The sequence below is a fragment of the Corvus moneduloides genome, chromosome 1 (assembly GCF_009650955.1).
Source record: "Corvus moneduloides isolate bCorMon1 chromosome 1, bCorMon1.pri, whole genome shotgun sequence".
In the NCBI taxonomy this organism is placed as follows: domain Eukaryota; kingdom Metazoa; phylum Chordata; class Aves; order Passeriformes; family Corvidae; genus Corvus; species Corvus moneduloides.
In genome coordinates, this window is record NC_045476.1 from 128,888,779 (window position 1) to 128,903,535 (window position 14,757).

The 14,757-nt window shown below is 38.1% G+C and overlaps 1 protein-coding gene across 2 annotated transcripts in view; it reads left to right on the forward strand.

The window, feature by feature from the left end:
• The window catches only part of PREX2 (phosphatidylinositol-3,4,5-trisphosphate dependent Rac exchange factor 2), a 171,273-nt gene that overhangs the window by 84,800 nt on the left and 71,716 nt on the right, over window positions 1-14,757 (forward strand). For both annotated transcript variants that reach the window (XM_032127109.1, XM_032127117.1), the window contains exons 20-25: window positions 2,871-2,956; window positions 5,159-5,295; window positions 8,354-8,471; window positions 9,324-9,508; window positions 10,390-10,551; window positions 14,318-14,540. In XM_032127109.1, coding sequence (XP_031983000.1) covers window positions 2,871-2,956; window positions 5,159-5,295; window positions 8,354-8,471; window positions 9,324-9,508; window positions 10,390-10,551; window positions 14,318-14,540 — 911 coding nt within the window. The remainder of the gene's footprint in view (window positions 1-2,870; window positions 2,957-5,158; window positions 5,296-8,353; window positions 8,472-9,323; window positions 9,509-10,389; window positions 10,552-14,317; window positions 14,541-14,757) is intronic.

Here is a 14,757-nt window from a genome sequence, read left to right on the forward strand (position 1 = left end):
TAATTTTAAGGAGTAGATGTGAATTTTGATTCTCAGAATTGTTTCTGTTGGTTAGGTTTGTCAGTATGTTTATTACTCTTGTTCTTAGACCAAGGAGGAGCACAGCACAATGTGCTTACAAGTCATACAAACAGCAGTAGATGATTCTTGCTTTACAAAACTCAGTGCTTTCCGTAGCTGCTCAGAAAAACTGCAATAAAACATTATTTCAAGAAGACTCAGCAAGAAGAGGCACAGGTTGCTGGGAGTGCCTGATGCCTCTTTGCAAGGTTGGGATGACAAAGAGTTTTTTTGCAGAAGGTGAGCTGTGTTTGAGGAGCTGTGTTGCCAGGTGAAGGAGCTACAGGAAGAGGTGAACAGGCTCTGCAGTATTTCAGTGAACGAGCAAATGACAGACCAGTTGTTTTCAGCAATGCTGCAGTCTCAGACTCGCAGGAGTCTTGAACCTCTGCTGTGGTGAAGAAGCAGATGGACTCAGAACCCTGCAGGGTAATTAGCCAAAGGACTGTTAGCCAAGGGTCTGTTGAAGATGAAGGCTGGAGGCACATCACAGCACGTACCAAGAAGAATGTTCCTCCTTCTCTGAATTTGACAAGTAGGACTGGTACCTTTTACAACAGGCATGGGGCTCTGGATCTAGAAGGCCAAACAACTGATGAGGTGGGCAAAGATATGCTGGGGTGGTGAGGCCTCCTGAGACAACACCACCTGCACCCTGCATCAAGACCTCCTCTGCTAACAGGAAAAGAAGGGTAGCTGTAATAGGAGACTCCCTTCTAAGGAGGGTCCGATATGCAGACCAGACCCAACCCACAGAGAGTTTTCTGTCTCCCAGGGGCTTGGATAAGGGACATTACTGGAAAACTCTCTAGTCTACTAATACCCTCTAATTACTCTCTGCTACTGATTTTTGAAACTGGCAGCAGTGAAATAAAAAAGAGAAGTCTGAGGGCAATCCAAAAAGACATCAGTGTCCAGGGACAATTGGTTGAGAGAGCAGGAGCACAGTAGTTGATTTCATTGATACTTCCAGTAACAAGGAACAATTTTGATAGGAGTAGGCAGATCCATCAGGTCAATGCGTGGCTCCAAGGTTGGTGTCAGAAAAAGCAGAAAAATTTTGTGTTTGTTGATCATGGGATGATCTACTCAACGGTTTGTCTGCTGACACCTGACAGGATTCATTATTTCGGAGTGAAAATGTTTTTGCAGGTGCTGGGATCCATCAGTGCTGGTCACTTTTTAAACATCACCTCCTGAGGGCACAGGAGCAGGCAATTCCCAAATGTTGTAAGTCAAGTAGGGAAGGCAGAGGGCCAGCTTGGTTGAACAGGACTCTCCTCTTGGAAATAAGATGAAAAAGGAAGGTATATGCTCAATGCAAGCAAGGTCAAGTTAAATGGGAAGAATACAGAGATGCTGCTCACCACTGCAGGGAGAAAATTCACCTGGCCAAAGGTCAACTGGAGTTGAAGGTGGCCAGAAATGTGGGGGAAAATAAAAAGAGTTTTTTCAAGTATATTAATGGCAACAGGTAATGTAAAAATAAGGTTAGCCTGTTACAGGATGAGGATGGTTACCTCACAAACGGGGACAGGGACAATGCAGAGGTGTTTAATTTATTCTTCACCTCCATCTTCAACATGGGTGATGGACCAAAGGGGGTCTCAATGCCCTGAGCTAGAGGACCATGAGTGCGAGAATGGTCGACTCCCAGCCAACCCTGAAATTGTGTGAGATCTGCTGCTTCAGCTGGATCCCTACAAATCTATGGGGCCTGATGATATTCATCCAAGAATCCACAAAGAGCTAGTCATTGTAAAGCTTCTCTTGATGATTTTGAGTTGTCTTGGGAATCTGAAGAGGTCCCAGCTGACTGGAAGCTGGCATACATTGTCCCAATTTTCAAGAAGGGCGAGGAAGAGGACCTGAGAAGGTACAGGCCTGTCAGTCTCACTTCTGTGCCTGGTGAAATTATGGAGAAGATTATTCTGGGAGGTATTGAAAAACACCTGAGAGACAACACAGTCATTGGTCACAGCCAGCATGGCTTCGTGCGAGGAAAGTCCTGCTTATCAAATCCTATCTCCTTTTATGACAGGGTAACTCACTGCAGTCTGCAACTTCCTCTGGAGCAGAAAAGGAGGGGCAGGCACTGATCTCTTCTCTGTGGTGACCAGTGACACAACCCAAGGGAAAGGCCTGTAATTCTGTCAGGGGAAGTTTAGGTTGAATGTTATAAAAAGGTTCTTCACCCAGAGGGTGGTTGGGCATTGGAGCAGGCTCCCCAGAGAAGACGTCACAGTACCAAGCCTGACAGAGTTCAAAAAGTGTTTGGACAATGCACTTGGGCACATGGTGTGGCTCTTAGGGTACCTGTGCAGGGCCAGGAGTTGGACTTCGATGATCCTTGTGGGTCCCTTCCAATTCCACATATTCTGTGATTCTGTTAAATTGTAATATGGGTCTAGGCTCTGCAGTCTTCTGCCGCTTGTCTGATCAGGGCTGCTGTGATCTCTGGTCCCCACACTGTGTCCTTTCGGTTGGGAGAGACTGCCTGCCTTCCCAGGGCTTTCAGTGTTGCTGTGCTGTGGTAACTTAGCCTTAGTCCTTTTGGGAGGAATTTTAAAGCTACAGTGGTGTTTTGATTATAATCAGCATATTGAATTTCCCCGTGGAATAGATTGCTTCTGCTGTCTCAGCTTGCTCTTCTGACGTCAGTGGTGCACGGTATCTGGAATATGAATGGTGCAAAATCTGAAACTGATTTGAATAGAAGTATGGAGTTTTATACCCTTGTAACCTACATACTGCTGAATAACGAAATGCTACCTTTTGCTACATTCATATTGAATCTTTGCTTATATCAGGACAGTGAAGATTCCTGACTCTGCAGATGGACTTGGATTCCAAATCCGGGGCTTTGGCCCATCCGTTGTCCATGCTGTTGGGAGAGGTAAGCTGTAAGAACTGTCAATGGTACTGGTAAATATACATTTAACATCTCAATGACTTGGTTGAGATAAATCAAAATTAGGTCCAGTAATCCATCTTAGATTTTTATTTTCCCCAAAGTAAAAAACCATATTAAATAAACCCAAATAAAATTATTTTTTGTACTTATGCTCTGTAAGCTTTGGATACATCTTCCAACTTTTCTTTTAAATGTAGCTATACCAATGTAGGAAAGTTAAATTAAAGCTGTGCATTCTTTACAGATTAAGGAATAGCTGAAGGATGCAATATCACTTTGTCCAGTGAATGGCTGTTGGGAACCTGTGTGTTAATTTGTTAGATGGCTGTGTGGTTCTGCAATGTTCTGAAAACATTTTACAAAAAAATATGCCTTTTACAATTCTTCTCAAGAGCATTAGTGACTTCGTCTTAGTAATTGCAGATGTTTCATGTAAATACTATCTTGGGATGTGATTTTCAGCTGCTTACTATCCTAACTCAATATTTTCTACCAGTGCACTTGCGGTAAAAGAGGTTGGAGCATTTTTTCTTACTGTCTCATGTTGTTTATGGTAGAGCAAACTGTATTTTCAGCTACTGTGGGACAGTTGTGTCTCTTCCCCTGCTCTTGCCTTTGTAACTGAGGAATTAAAAGTGAACTGATCTGCAGAGCAGCCAGATTTGAACAGAGCTTGATGACTTTTTTCCTAGACTCTGGTGCCAGAAATTAGATTTTCAAAAGAAAGACTAATAAACTGCAGACTTAGTAGCTGATGTGATAATTATTTCTGCACCTGGATCTCAATGCAACTGCCTATCATTATTCATTAAGCACATACTTTATTCCAATTAGCCTCAACAATATGCAAGTGCTTGCTTGTGTGGTTTGCTAAACCTGGCAGATTTTAAGCATATGCTTACATACTTTGCTGAATTGGGACCTTGGGGTTTTCTGAAGAGAGATTTGGGTTTTTTTTTCTTGAGAGAGATATTTGATAAGATCTACTTATATGTTTATTTTAAAGTCTTTTTGGGGGGAAGGGAGATTGCGATAGCTGGTAATAGTGTAATTTCTGATGACTTTATATTAGATTTTAAATGCAGCTTTAATCTAATAGTGATAATTCTTAAAATGAGGGAAGCTCGTATATTCTGTAAGTTATTTCCTTGTCAAATATGCTCAACTGACAAGTCATGAAGTCGTGACAAGCTTTTCTATTTTTCAGCCCTGCAAATTCAGTCTAGCCTTTTCTTTCATAGCCCCTAGCTTCTGCACTCCGGTCTGGCAGTCTCTAGGCAATAGATTTTTACTTCCTTGGCACCTCTGTGGCAGTATCAAGAGAGATGTAAGGAGGCGAATGTTCAGGTAGCTGGAATTAAGGTCATACTCCAGCAGACTGTCTTTCAGGAGTGAGTTTGAATCACACTGAAAGGACCTGGAGACAACTGCTATTTTTGTAGTGCCTATTCAGTCACTAGATTTTCCTAAGGTGGTTATTCCATTGTGAAAATAAGTTGCTGAACAAAATATTTCATATTGCTTAAAGAGAATGGGTTTTTTAGGTGTCATCTTGCATGTATCCCCCTGTCCCACCCTCTGATAATTTAATTTGAGATATTCTACTTATTTATCTTTGCGTATTTTGATTTAAAGCTGTAAGGTCCTCTTCTGTAATTGTGTTGGTAGAGAATATGAAGATAAGCAAAAGATCTTTGGAAATGTCTTTGGAATTGAGATATTTCACTTCATGTTTAACATGATACTCTAGTATGCTTTTATACTTCTTTATGTATTGTCAGAAAGCTTCTGTTTTGTATGTAAAATTGAAACACCTGAATTAAACAAGAAACTCATAACTTGGGTCATATAAAAGTAGACTAAGTTGTAATTAGCGACTTTCAAGCTAGAGCCATTTTATCCTTTTAAAGTCCTTTCCTTTGAGGTGAATTTTCTACATTTTCATATTGCTAGTAAATGTTTGTTGTTTTGCCTTTAGAAAGTTGTCTGGTCTCTTCTGCTGGCGAACTCAATTTTCTTGGCATCCAGCTGGTCCACAGAAGTACTCTGTGGTCAGGGGAAGTATGTAAGGATCAGTCAGACCAGGTTCTGATTAAAAAAAAAAAAAAGGTTTTTTGGACTGTAAGCTTGAAACGAGATGTTTAGAAAAAAAAGTCTGCTGACTATGTGGGTTTTTATTGATAGGAACAGTGGCAGCTGCGGCAGGTCTCCACCCTGGCCAGTGCATAATCAAAGTGAATGGAATTAATGTCAGCAAAGAGACTCATGCAAGTGTTATTGCTCATGTCACAGCCTGCAGAAAGTACAGGCGGCCAATGCAGGTATGTCTCATTTGGTGCCCTTGCACACTTTCTTCTAGCTTTCTCTTTTTGGTCAAAGTAAACAGTGTGGTGTTTATCTCTGGGTACATATCTGTTGTGTTTGAGTGGGATGGGAGGAAAGGAGGGGTGAATAAAACTGAAGGGAAGCCAACTGAAATATAAAAGCTGAAGATTGCTCAATATATTGGTGATATTAAAGATCTGCTTAATTTCTGCACTGAAATAAGTACCAGAGATAATTTTTATACGGTCTTTTTAAAGGGTTATTTCAAACATTTCTGCAGTCCTATGCAGAAAGCATTATGAGGTATATTCTCATCTTGATGGAGAGGGAATCACACAGCTTGCTGCCTGCTCAGCAGCAGGGGAATGAAATGCATAAAACGGATCTTCTTCCAGAATTTTGTTACGCTTCAGTACACAGAGAGCAGAGTGCATATATTCCATCCAGAAAGTCTGAGTTCCCATTGCATTCCAATCTTCAGAATAAGCATAGATTCAAGGACTCAAATTTTCATTTTTTTTAATGCATGCAAATTTTGTTATCTTTTTCATATTCGTTGAGGCAAGAATCTCAGGCTTCCAAGACACAAATTTAAGGAAGAAAAACAAACCAATCTGGATTCTATAACGTAATCTTCCAATTCCCTGCAAATTTTTCATAAACTGTGAACCAATATCATTAATTAACCTCACAAACTCTTCAAGTATGTGTTTACTGAGGAGAAAAATCCAATTAAAATCAAGACTTAAATCCTTCTCCCACACCTACTGCATAGTTATAAGAATTATATGGTTAGAACTGTGTCATATAAATACAGCCTTTATGAAAATTTGCTCGGGATGTTTGTGTTTAAGTGATAATACAGAATTGAAATTATTACATGGTATATCAAGATCAAGCTCACCTATTCTGTAAAGGAAGATGCACTCTAGTAAAGAGAGACCATCTTGTGGACTAGTAGCAAAACTGGCTAGAATAAAAGATAAATTAAATTCTTTATAGCAGTTTTGTTCTCTCTGTGTGTAACTGTAGACTTCCTATGGATATAAGTGACATCCAAAAAGGGTTGATTAATGCTGGCTGGTGAGAATGCTTTGACATGAAGAATGACTTCAGGTTTTTTCCTACACATAGTATTTATTTCAATTTTAAAAAGTAACTGATCATAATTCAGCAAATCACAGATAACTGAAATTCCCCAGAGTGACAAGAAAAATGTCATTTAGGATGCAGTGTTATCAAAAACTATGGGAGAATTGTCTAGACTGAAGTAAATGGTCGTATTCCCACTGATGCCAAAACAGCTAAAATTTAATTTCCTATTAAGAAATTTGGTTGGGGTTTTTTTTATTATTTGGAAAATGACTATGGATTTCTCCTATTTTGTAAGTACAGTGCATTAGCCTATCATTTAATTACCAGGAATATTGTAGTCTCTCCTGTGGTTGCCAATTGCATAATTGAAAGGGAATCTTTTTCTGTTTCTTCTGTCTTCTATTTCTCACGGTAAGGAATCTTCCTAGTCGCCTGGAGCATGAAGCTTCATTTCAGATTCTTTCAGTGAATTACTGTATAACTTCTGCTGGATAATGTTTATCTTCTGTCTTGTCTGAATAAAGAAAATTGAAACCAGATTTTACTTCTTGGAATTACAATTTCTTTGCAGTGATACTAATCATGATGTGACAGATTTATGCTTAGTTTGTTCTCCTGTAATGATTTTGAAGAACATTGCTCCAAGTCATATTGCATTAGATTGGTTGTTAACTTTTGGAGAAGGGTCTTCTGTTTAAGTAGTTAGTATTTCCTATTAGAGATTGGCATGGCAGTCTTCATGCTGCCAAGCAAGCCTGTAAGAATCCGTAACTCAGCATCAAGCTTTGAGGTGAACCTGCAAAGAAGCGTGGATTTCAGAAGCATTCCTGTTGATCAGCTTCTGCACAGGTGTCTTCCAGCAATCAACACAGAGCTCTGAAAGTTAAGCTTATTAAAATATTTCATGCCACTGAGTGAAAAGCAAGGCATAGATGAATCTGTGAAACCTAGAGAAACCGTATCGATGGGATAAAGAGAGAAGCCGAATGTTGTATTTTAGCAGAGGATAACCGGATGTATTTTGCTCTTGGCATGAAGATTTTAACATTCAGCCTAAATGTTTGTTATTCTTGCTTAACTTTGAATTCTTCCATGAACTTCTTTTTGAATTCAGATTTGTCATAATCATTCTGCTGTAGCTGTGATTAGCTGACTGTCGAGCTTGTTTTGAAGTGTAAGGGACAAAGAGTAGTCTGGAGATGCCATGCTTGACAGGGCCTTCCACAAGGGTCTGATGGACATGTGGCTGAGTTACAGACTGGATAGAACAAGATATAAGACATATACATGGCTTCTTTAAAGGTTGTATGACCCATGCAAGTCACAATTCCTGTCCTTGTGTGTCACTCAGCCACAGAAGATGGTGGATTTTTGGAGCCTGTGATTCTTTTCTTTTGGGGGGTGGGGGGGTAGTGCAGGGGGGCTCTAATCTCTGGGAAAAAGTAAAAACCATTTATTACTACACTAGTAAAATAAGTGTAGTAAAGACAAATACAAGTCATGAAGGCTGTAGTGTGGTTCTTTGTGCTAGTGACACCTGGGTGATAGGTTAGCTGGACATTCTCTGTCTTTGGTTGATATTCCACAACATTTGCCACCAGATTTGTGGATGCACAGCAGATTTAGCAAAGAAAAAATAGGTTCTTTTTTTTTTCCCCATGATTTCTTGGGGAAAAATAATTTTCAATCTTCAATTTGATTTGAAATGTCCTAAATTATTTTTGACAGAGACATGAAACTGATGGATGTCATGCTGTCACAGACTTCATACTGTCTCATGACAATATATGATGAAATAAAAAATAACTTGCCAAAATTCTTCAGATGGTTTTATACAATGCCAAAATTCTCTGTAATTTTCTTTTTTTTTTAACTTAGACCTTAAAAATAGTGAAATAGTTGCTATCAGTTGCACTTGCAAAGCTTTTTCTAGTTGTCTATTTTTTGTTGTTTTTCTAGCAAGATTCTATACAGTGGGTTTACAACAGCATTGAAAGTGCACAGGAAGATCTTCAGAAAACAAACACCAAACCCTCTGGAGATGAAGGAGGCGATGCCTTTGACTGTAAAGTGGAAGGTATGTGATGATTGTTTGATTTTGTTGTTGCTGAGAATGTTATTACAACGCAAGGTAAATGTAGGCAGTGGGTTTGTTTGCAGAGAGGAAATTTTGAGCAGATCATAAGATGTGTTTTACATAAGGATTTGCTTTCTTATGTATTCTGAATATATAAATTTAACATGCTATTCTTTGAAAATTACTATCTTTCCCATTTAGAGAAAATACTTCTGTGAACACTTTGGGGGAAATCTGTTCATTTTCATTTGTAAGAAACATAATCCTAGGCATTACCTGATTTATTTTCACCACTAGTAATAATTTATGACAGACTAGATACATTAGTCATTACTGCATGGGAAATAACAAAACAGCTATCCTTCATACCTTCATATCCTTAATTATTTTCAGTCAATTAACATTTAGATAAAATTGCATTCATATGCATCTTGTAATTAAAGAGAGTTAACATATGAACTGTATTTATGTTCTCTTCATAAATGCAGATATTGTGGTTTCATTTCTGAATGTTGACAGTTTTCATAGTCATCTTCTTCTACTTTATTTAGAAATTCTGTTTTCCCATTTTTGGGTCTTTCTTAATGTCTCTGGATTGTAAATTAAATGGAATTAGCCCCCTTCAATAACTGTTTGTAAAGAAAGAGGCTGTCTGTTTTGCAGTCCAGTATTTTAGCATCTATAAATCTACTGGTGTTCTGATTTTTAAATTGTTCAGCCAGGTTTTTTAATGAATGGTTTTAAATAGAATGATTAGAACATACCTGTTTCTAGAAGGGTTGCCTATGTCGTTTTTAGTTCGTTTAATGACCAGGACTTGTCAAATGATTTGTGTTACTTTATTTATTCTAGAGGTAATTGACAAATTTAACACTATGGCAATAATTGATGGGAAGAAAGATCATGTGAGTTTGACTGTTGACAATGTTCACCTGGAGTATGGCGTGGTTTATGAGTATGACAGCACAGCTGGAATTAAGTGCCATGTCTTGGAAAAAATGGTTGAACCAAAGGGATTTTTCAGTTTGACTGCAAAGGTATGAAGCATTTTTTTGTATGTTAATGCTTATTGTGTTTAATACCAATGGAGCAACATGTATCTTTTTAAAAGTCTTATGATTCTATGTCTTTCGTTTGATACCTTATAATCGATTGCCTTTATCTCTTGGATGTTTTGGAGGATGATTGTGGACTCAGGAAGCAAAATGAGTTATGTTGTCATTATAAATTGAGCCTTTAAATTTAAAAAAAACGTTAAACGATCTGCAAAGTCTTCCATTCCTCCTGCCCCTCTCCCTTATTTCTTAATTGCCAAATAAAACTCGAAAGAAAGTCAAAGATTGACTGAAATGTCTACAAAGGCTATGTACTACCCTCATCTCTTCAACATGCCTTTTACTTAGTTTTCTCTCACCATCGTGGCAAGGCTTCAGTTTTTGCTAGGCAGTACAGCTTATTCTGTGCCCTATTTCCTGGCCTTTTTGTGCAGAATATACAAGAGGATAACACGAACTTTTCTTTTATGCTTTTTCAGTGTGTTAGTATTCTGCCAAACCAGAGGTTTTCTAGAAGTAATGAACGAATTAATTCAGCAGCTTTGCATAATATGTGCTCATCAAGTAAATACAGCAGATAATGTATTTTAGAGGAGCAATAGTGGTTACATTAGTAGGAAATTAGTAGTAAATCCATTATCAGACAATGTCATGAGAAGCCAAGCAAAAATACTTAGGGTATAACTTAGCAGGGAATAGATTTAAGAAAACCTCTTTACAGCCCACATTTCATTCGTTGTTGTTGTGCACCATTGCCTGTAATGTTATCAGGCTTTTCAGCTTTAGTTATAAGAGATGATTAGTAAGGGGAAATTTTAGTCAACTTAATTTCATAACTACTTCTCGTGTTTTTATTATCTTAGATTCTTGAAGCACTGGCAAAAAGCGATGAACATTTTGTGCAGAATTGCAACAGCCTCAATTCCTTAAATGACGTGATCCCCGCTGAACTTCAAAGTAAATTCAGTGCCATTTGCAGCGAGAAAATTGAGCATATCTACAGAAGAATCTCTAGTTACAAAAAGGTATGACCTGCATGTCCTAAGCTTGATTATATTTGTCTTTTAAGGGAACAACAGGGGAATGTTGTACAGTTTGAATAACTTCAGTGTCTATGGCAATGACAAAAATGTGTCTGAAAGTTCAGCTGTAAATGCCTTAATTGAGTAATTGCATCAATTGTTTTCAAACCATTCTCTTTATTATCCCTTTTTTAGACATTGGGTAGTTTGTATCCTTCCTTGTTTGCTGTGTTCAGTTATAGACACAATCAACTGCATATTTCTGCAAAAGGGCCATCATTCTTGTAAATGCTTTAAAAACCAATACTCTAGTGAATTTGCAGATGTTAACCAAAAATGAAGCAATAACAACAGAATTGTTTTTTTTCTTTCTAGTGCACTACTTAAATACCAAATTGTAACCCTTTTATTCATCTTTTAGGGTCTAGCATAACTGTTAATAGTAACATTTCTGTAAATTATTAGCTTCATTTGGGTTAATAAAACATAATAGCATGGAAAAATGGAGAAAGTGCTGACTTTCATATCCTTGAGATCTAAATTAATGATATGTGAATGAATAAATACCCCAGACTATGACCTCTAGCTGCTGTCAGTGCATTTCGCTATAGTTGTTCAACCAAGCAGGGCGTAAATGAATCAACCATTTGCCATTTTTTTAATGCAAACTCTTTTTCTCATCCAGACTCCTAGTTCCTCTCTCATGGAACTTAATTGTGGGAAGGTGAATTACTTTGATGTAGACTCAAAATGGCTCAAAAAAAGTGGGTCTGCCCTGTCTTACCTCTTTTGGGGATCTGAGTTGTGGCATTTACAAACTGGTCTGTTCTGAGAGTTAATGCATGAAAAATTGAAAAGAAAAAAAAAAAAAAAAAAAGGAAAGGAATAGCAAGTTGAGTGCAGGAGCTTTACATATTTCTAGAAGCTGCATTCAAAAGAGTGGATAATTTTTTTGGTTTTCAAAGGAATTGTAGGGAGAACTGCTAGGAATACCTGTAGCTTTGGTAGGATGAAGGCCAAAAAGCAGCTTGTCAGACTTTTCAGGATGCGCTCCAAAAAGAAATGTAATAAACTGAGTTGCATCAATGTAGGCATCAAAAGAATCCTGATGCTGCATTAGCAAACATCTGATCTCTCCATTGTTTGCAGAATTACAAACCTCCATGTTTCCAATTTGATTAAAATTCAAAATACCCTTTTTAAAAACAAAAGTCAATGGTTTTCATACTAATAGTTACAGTTTGAGTAACCTGCAGGTGATTTATACATTTTCTGTGGCTGAAAATTTTGACTATGATATACAGTCTCTACGGAGGAGGCCAAGACAGTAAATCAAATTTTGTTGCGTTTGCTGGATGTGAAACAAACAGCCTCAGGGAAGTTTTCGTTGTTCTTACACTGTCTAGAAGCAGATATTGCTGATACAGACTGCTCTTTAAATCTCATCGGCTCAAAAATCAGTAGTTTCACAGTTACAGCTTTTAATGACAATTAGTAATGCAGTGGATTTCAGGAATAGATGTGTCATTTTCTTGGCAAGGTAAAGGTAACCATAGTTACAGGAGACTTTTGGAGTGCCTGAGCCCAGCTTGGCTCCTGGTTTCACTGTGAAAGTTCGAATTCTATAAATATAAGCCTTGTAGATTTCTGCAGTTCCTACTATTATTATTATCAGAACATTTTGCTCCTAATAGACTTCGATTCCAGTGCCATGAGTCCCAGATGTTTCTCAACAGATATATGAGAAGAATTTTGGTCCTGACTTATGACCTGATTAAATCATAGCCAGCATTTGGTCTCTCTGGAGCCGGATGTGTGGGAGATTGAGATGTGAAATATGTACTGTCTGCAGAAACATTTTCATCGTTGAATGTCCTTAATGCCCTTCTTAACCATTTGTACATTCTTCAGCCTTTGAACAATTCCATAATTGGGTTTCTTGTAACCCTCCAGATCTTGTTGTGGTCTAATGATTTAAATGTAATTAACCCAACAAGTGTTCATCTAGCTGAAGTAATATGACCCCAAAATAAACAGAAATTTAAATCCCGGCACAGAAACATCTTACTTTGCAGAAGGGATGTGTCTTAATTCAACTGAAGTGTTGATTTTGAATTGATTTGAATTTTTACTGACATTTATTAGGGAAGAAAGTTTGCAAGTTAACTCTGAAAATATTCTTATGCATGAGCTGTGGTTCGTAGCTGAAGTAGGTCTGTGTAATATTTTGACTGGAGAGATACTATGATTAAAACACTGATTACATCTTGCCAGAAAAAACTCTTCCCTAACAACAAACTGCACTGGAAATGACACATATTGACAAAAATCCAGCTTGTGACTTCCATTGGAAGAGCTTGATCGCATGACTTTTATTATTCTGAAGTAGATGTAGTTTCTGAGTGTCCAGTTAGTCTTCACCATTTTGGGTTGACATCTTCTCATCTTAAAAACCAAATAACTCTAAGTCTATTCAAGACTGCACAAAATTTCAGATGTTGGAGTGAGGGAAATGTGGCTAAGCACTATATTAAAATTAGACTATATTAAAATTAGAATATTAAAAAATATTCCTCATTGCTGAGCTGATATGTAGGGGGGAGAAGAAAGAGGTGGTGGTGTAGGAAAGTCTGTAAAATGCGGTGTTTGCAGTTTTTATGTACTAGTGTTTATCAGCTTCCTAATGCCACTCAAAATAGAAAAATATTTGAGGTTGGAATGGACCTCTGCAGGGCTTGTCCAGCCAATCCTGCTTAATCAGGGCCACCTGGAGATGGTTGCCCAGGACCATCTTTGAGGAGAGAGATCTGACCTCTCTTCCCTGAACCTCTCTGCACAACTTGTGCCAGTGCTCAATCACCCTCACAGTGCAAAAGTGTTTCCTGATGTTCAGAGGAAACTCCTGTATTTAAGTCTGGGCCCATTGCCTCTGCTCCTGGTATTGGGCACCACTGAAAACAGCCTGGCTCTGTCCTCTTTGCACCGTTCCTTCAGGTATTCATACACACTGACTTGTTTTCCGCTGAGCTTTCTCTTCTCCAGGCTGAAGGGTCCCAGCTCTTTCAGCCTTTCCTCACAGGAGAGATGCTCCAGTCCCTTCATCATCTCAGTGGGCTCACCTTCACTGGGCTCTCTCCAATATGCCCATGTCTATTTCTGTGAAGCCCAGACTTGGACCCAGTACTGCAGGTGAGGCTTCACCGCTGCTGAGGAGAGGAACAGGATCACCTCCCTCAACCTCCTGGCAATGCTTCTCCTAATGCAGGAGGATAGGATGTAATTAAAGAGGACTTCCTCCTCCTTGAATATGAAATCCAGAATTCATACTTTCTGATTTGTCTTTATTATAGCTTCAGACAAAAATTTTGTGAATTTTTGGAAAATACTGACTTGAAAACATCTTGAGGTGTTTATAAATGTCATGAGCAGTACAGCACATGATCATAAAGCAGTTTGAGACTTTCTCCCCAGAAAGACACTTAATTTTTTATTATGTTCCATGGGAAACGAATTCTATCTCTCTGTTACAAAGCTAGTTACTTAAAAAATCATTTACTTCAAAAAATGACCCCTTAAAAATGTAAAATGAAAAATATTTTTCTTTCCCTTTTAGAGAAAGATGGAAATTAAGAGGTCAAGACTCCTTAAGTCAAGGATAACTGAAATGTTTTAAGCTTTTGTTTTCTAGTTAGGTAGACAAGTATTGTCAGCTAAGCACGGACACAAGAAGAGCTGCTAATCAAAATGTGGTTTTCTTTCTCACTTCTAGTTTTCAAGAGTATTAAAAAACAGAGCTTGGCCTACCTTCAAACAAGCTAAGTCAAAGATCTCACCACTTCACAGCAGTGATTTCTGTCCAACCAATTGCCATATCAATGTGATGGAAGTGTCTTACCCGAAGACCTCAACTTCCCTGGGTAGTGCCTTTGGTGTACAGCTAGACAGCAGAAAACATTCTTCCCATGAAAAGGAAAATAAAAACACTGATCAAGGTAAGTCAATTGAGCTTGAAAGAGGTACTTCTAGTGCTTCTGGTATAGAGTCTTAAAAGGTAATAGGTTTAGGTTTATGGCCCAAATATTAAAATTAAGAACAAGCCTTTCTTAAATCACCCTACTTTTGCTTCTTAGGCTTATTTTAAAGCATAATAAAGGGTAGTCATAATTTCACAATAACTTTTTCCTAAATAGCTTGACTTTGAAATGCAAA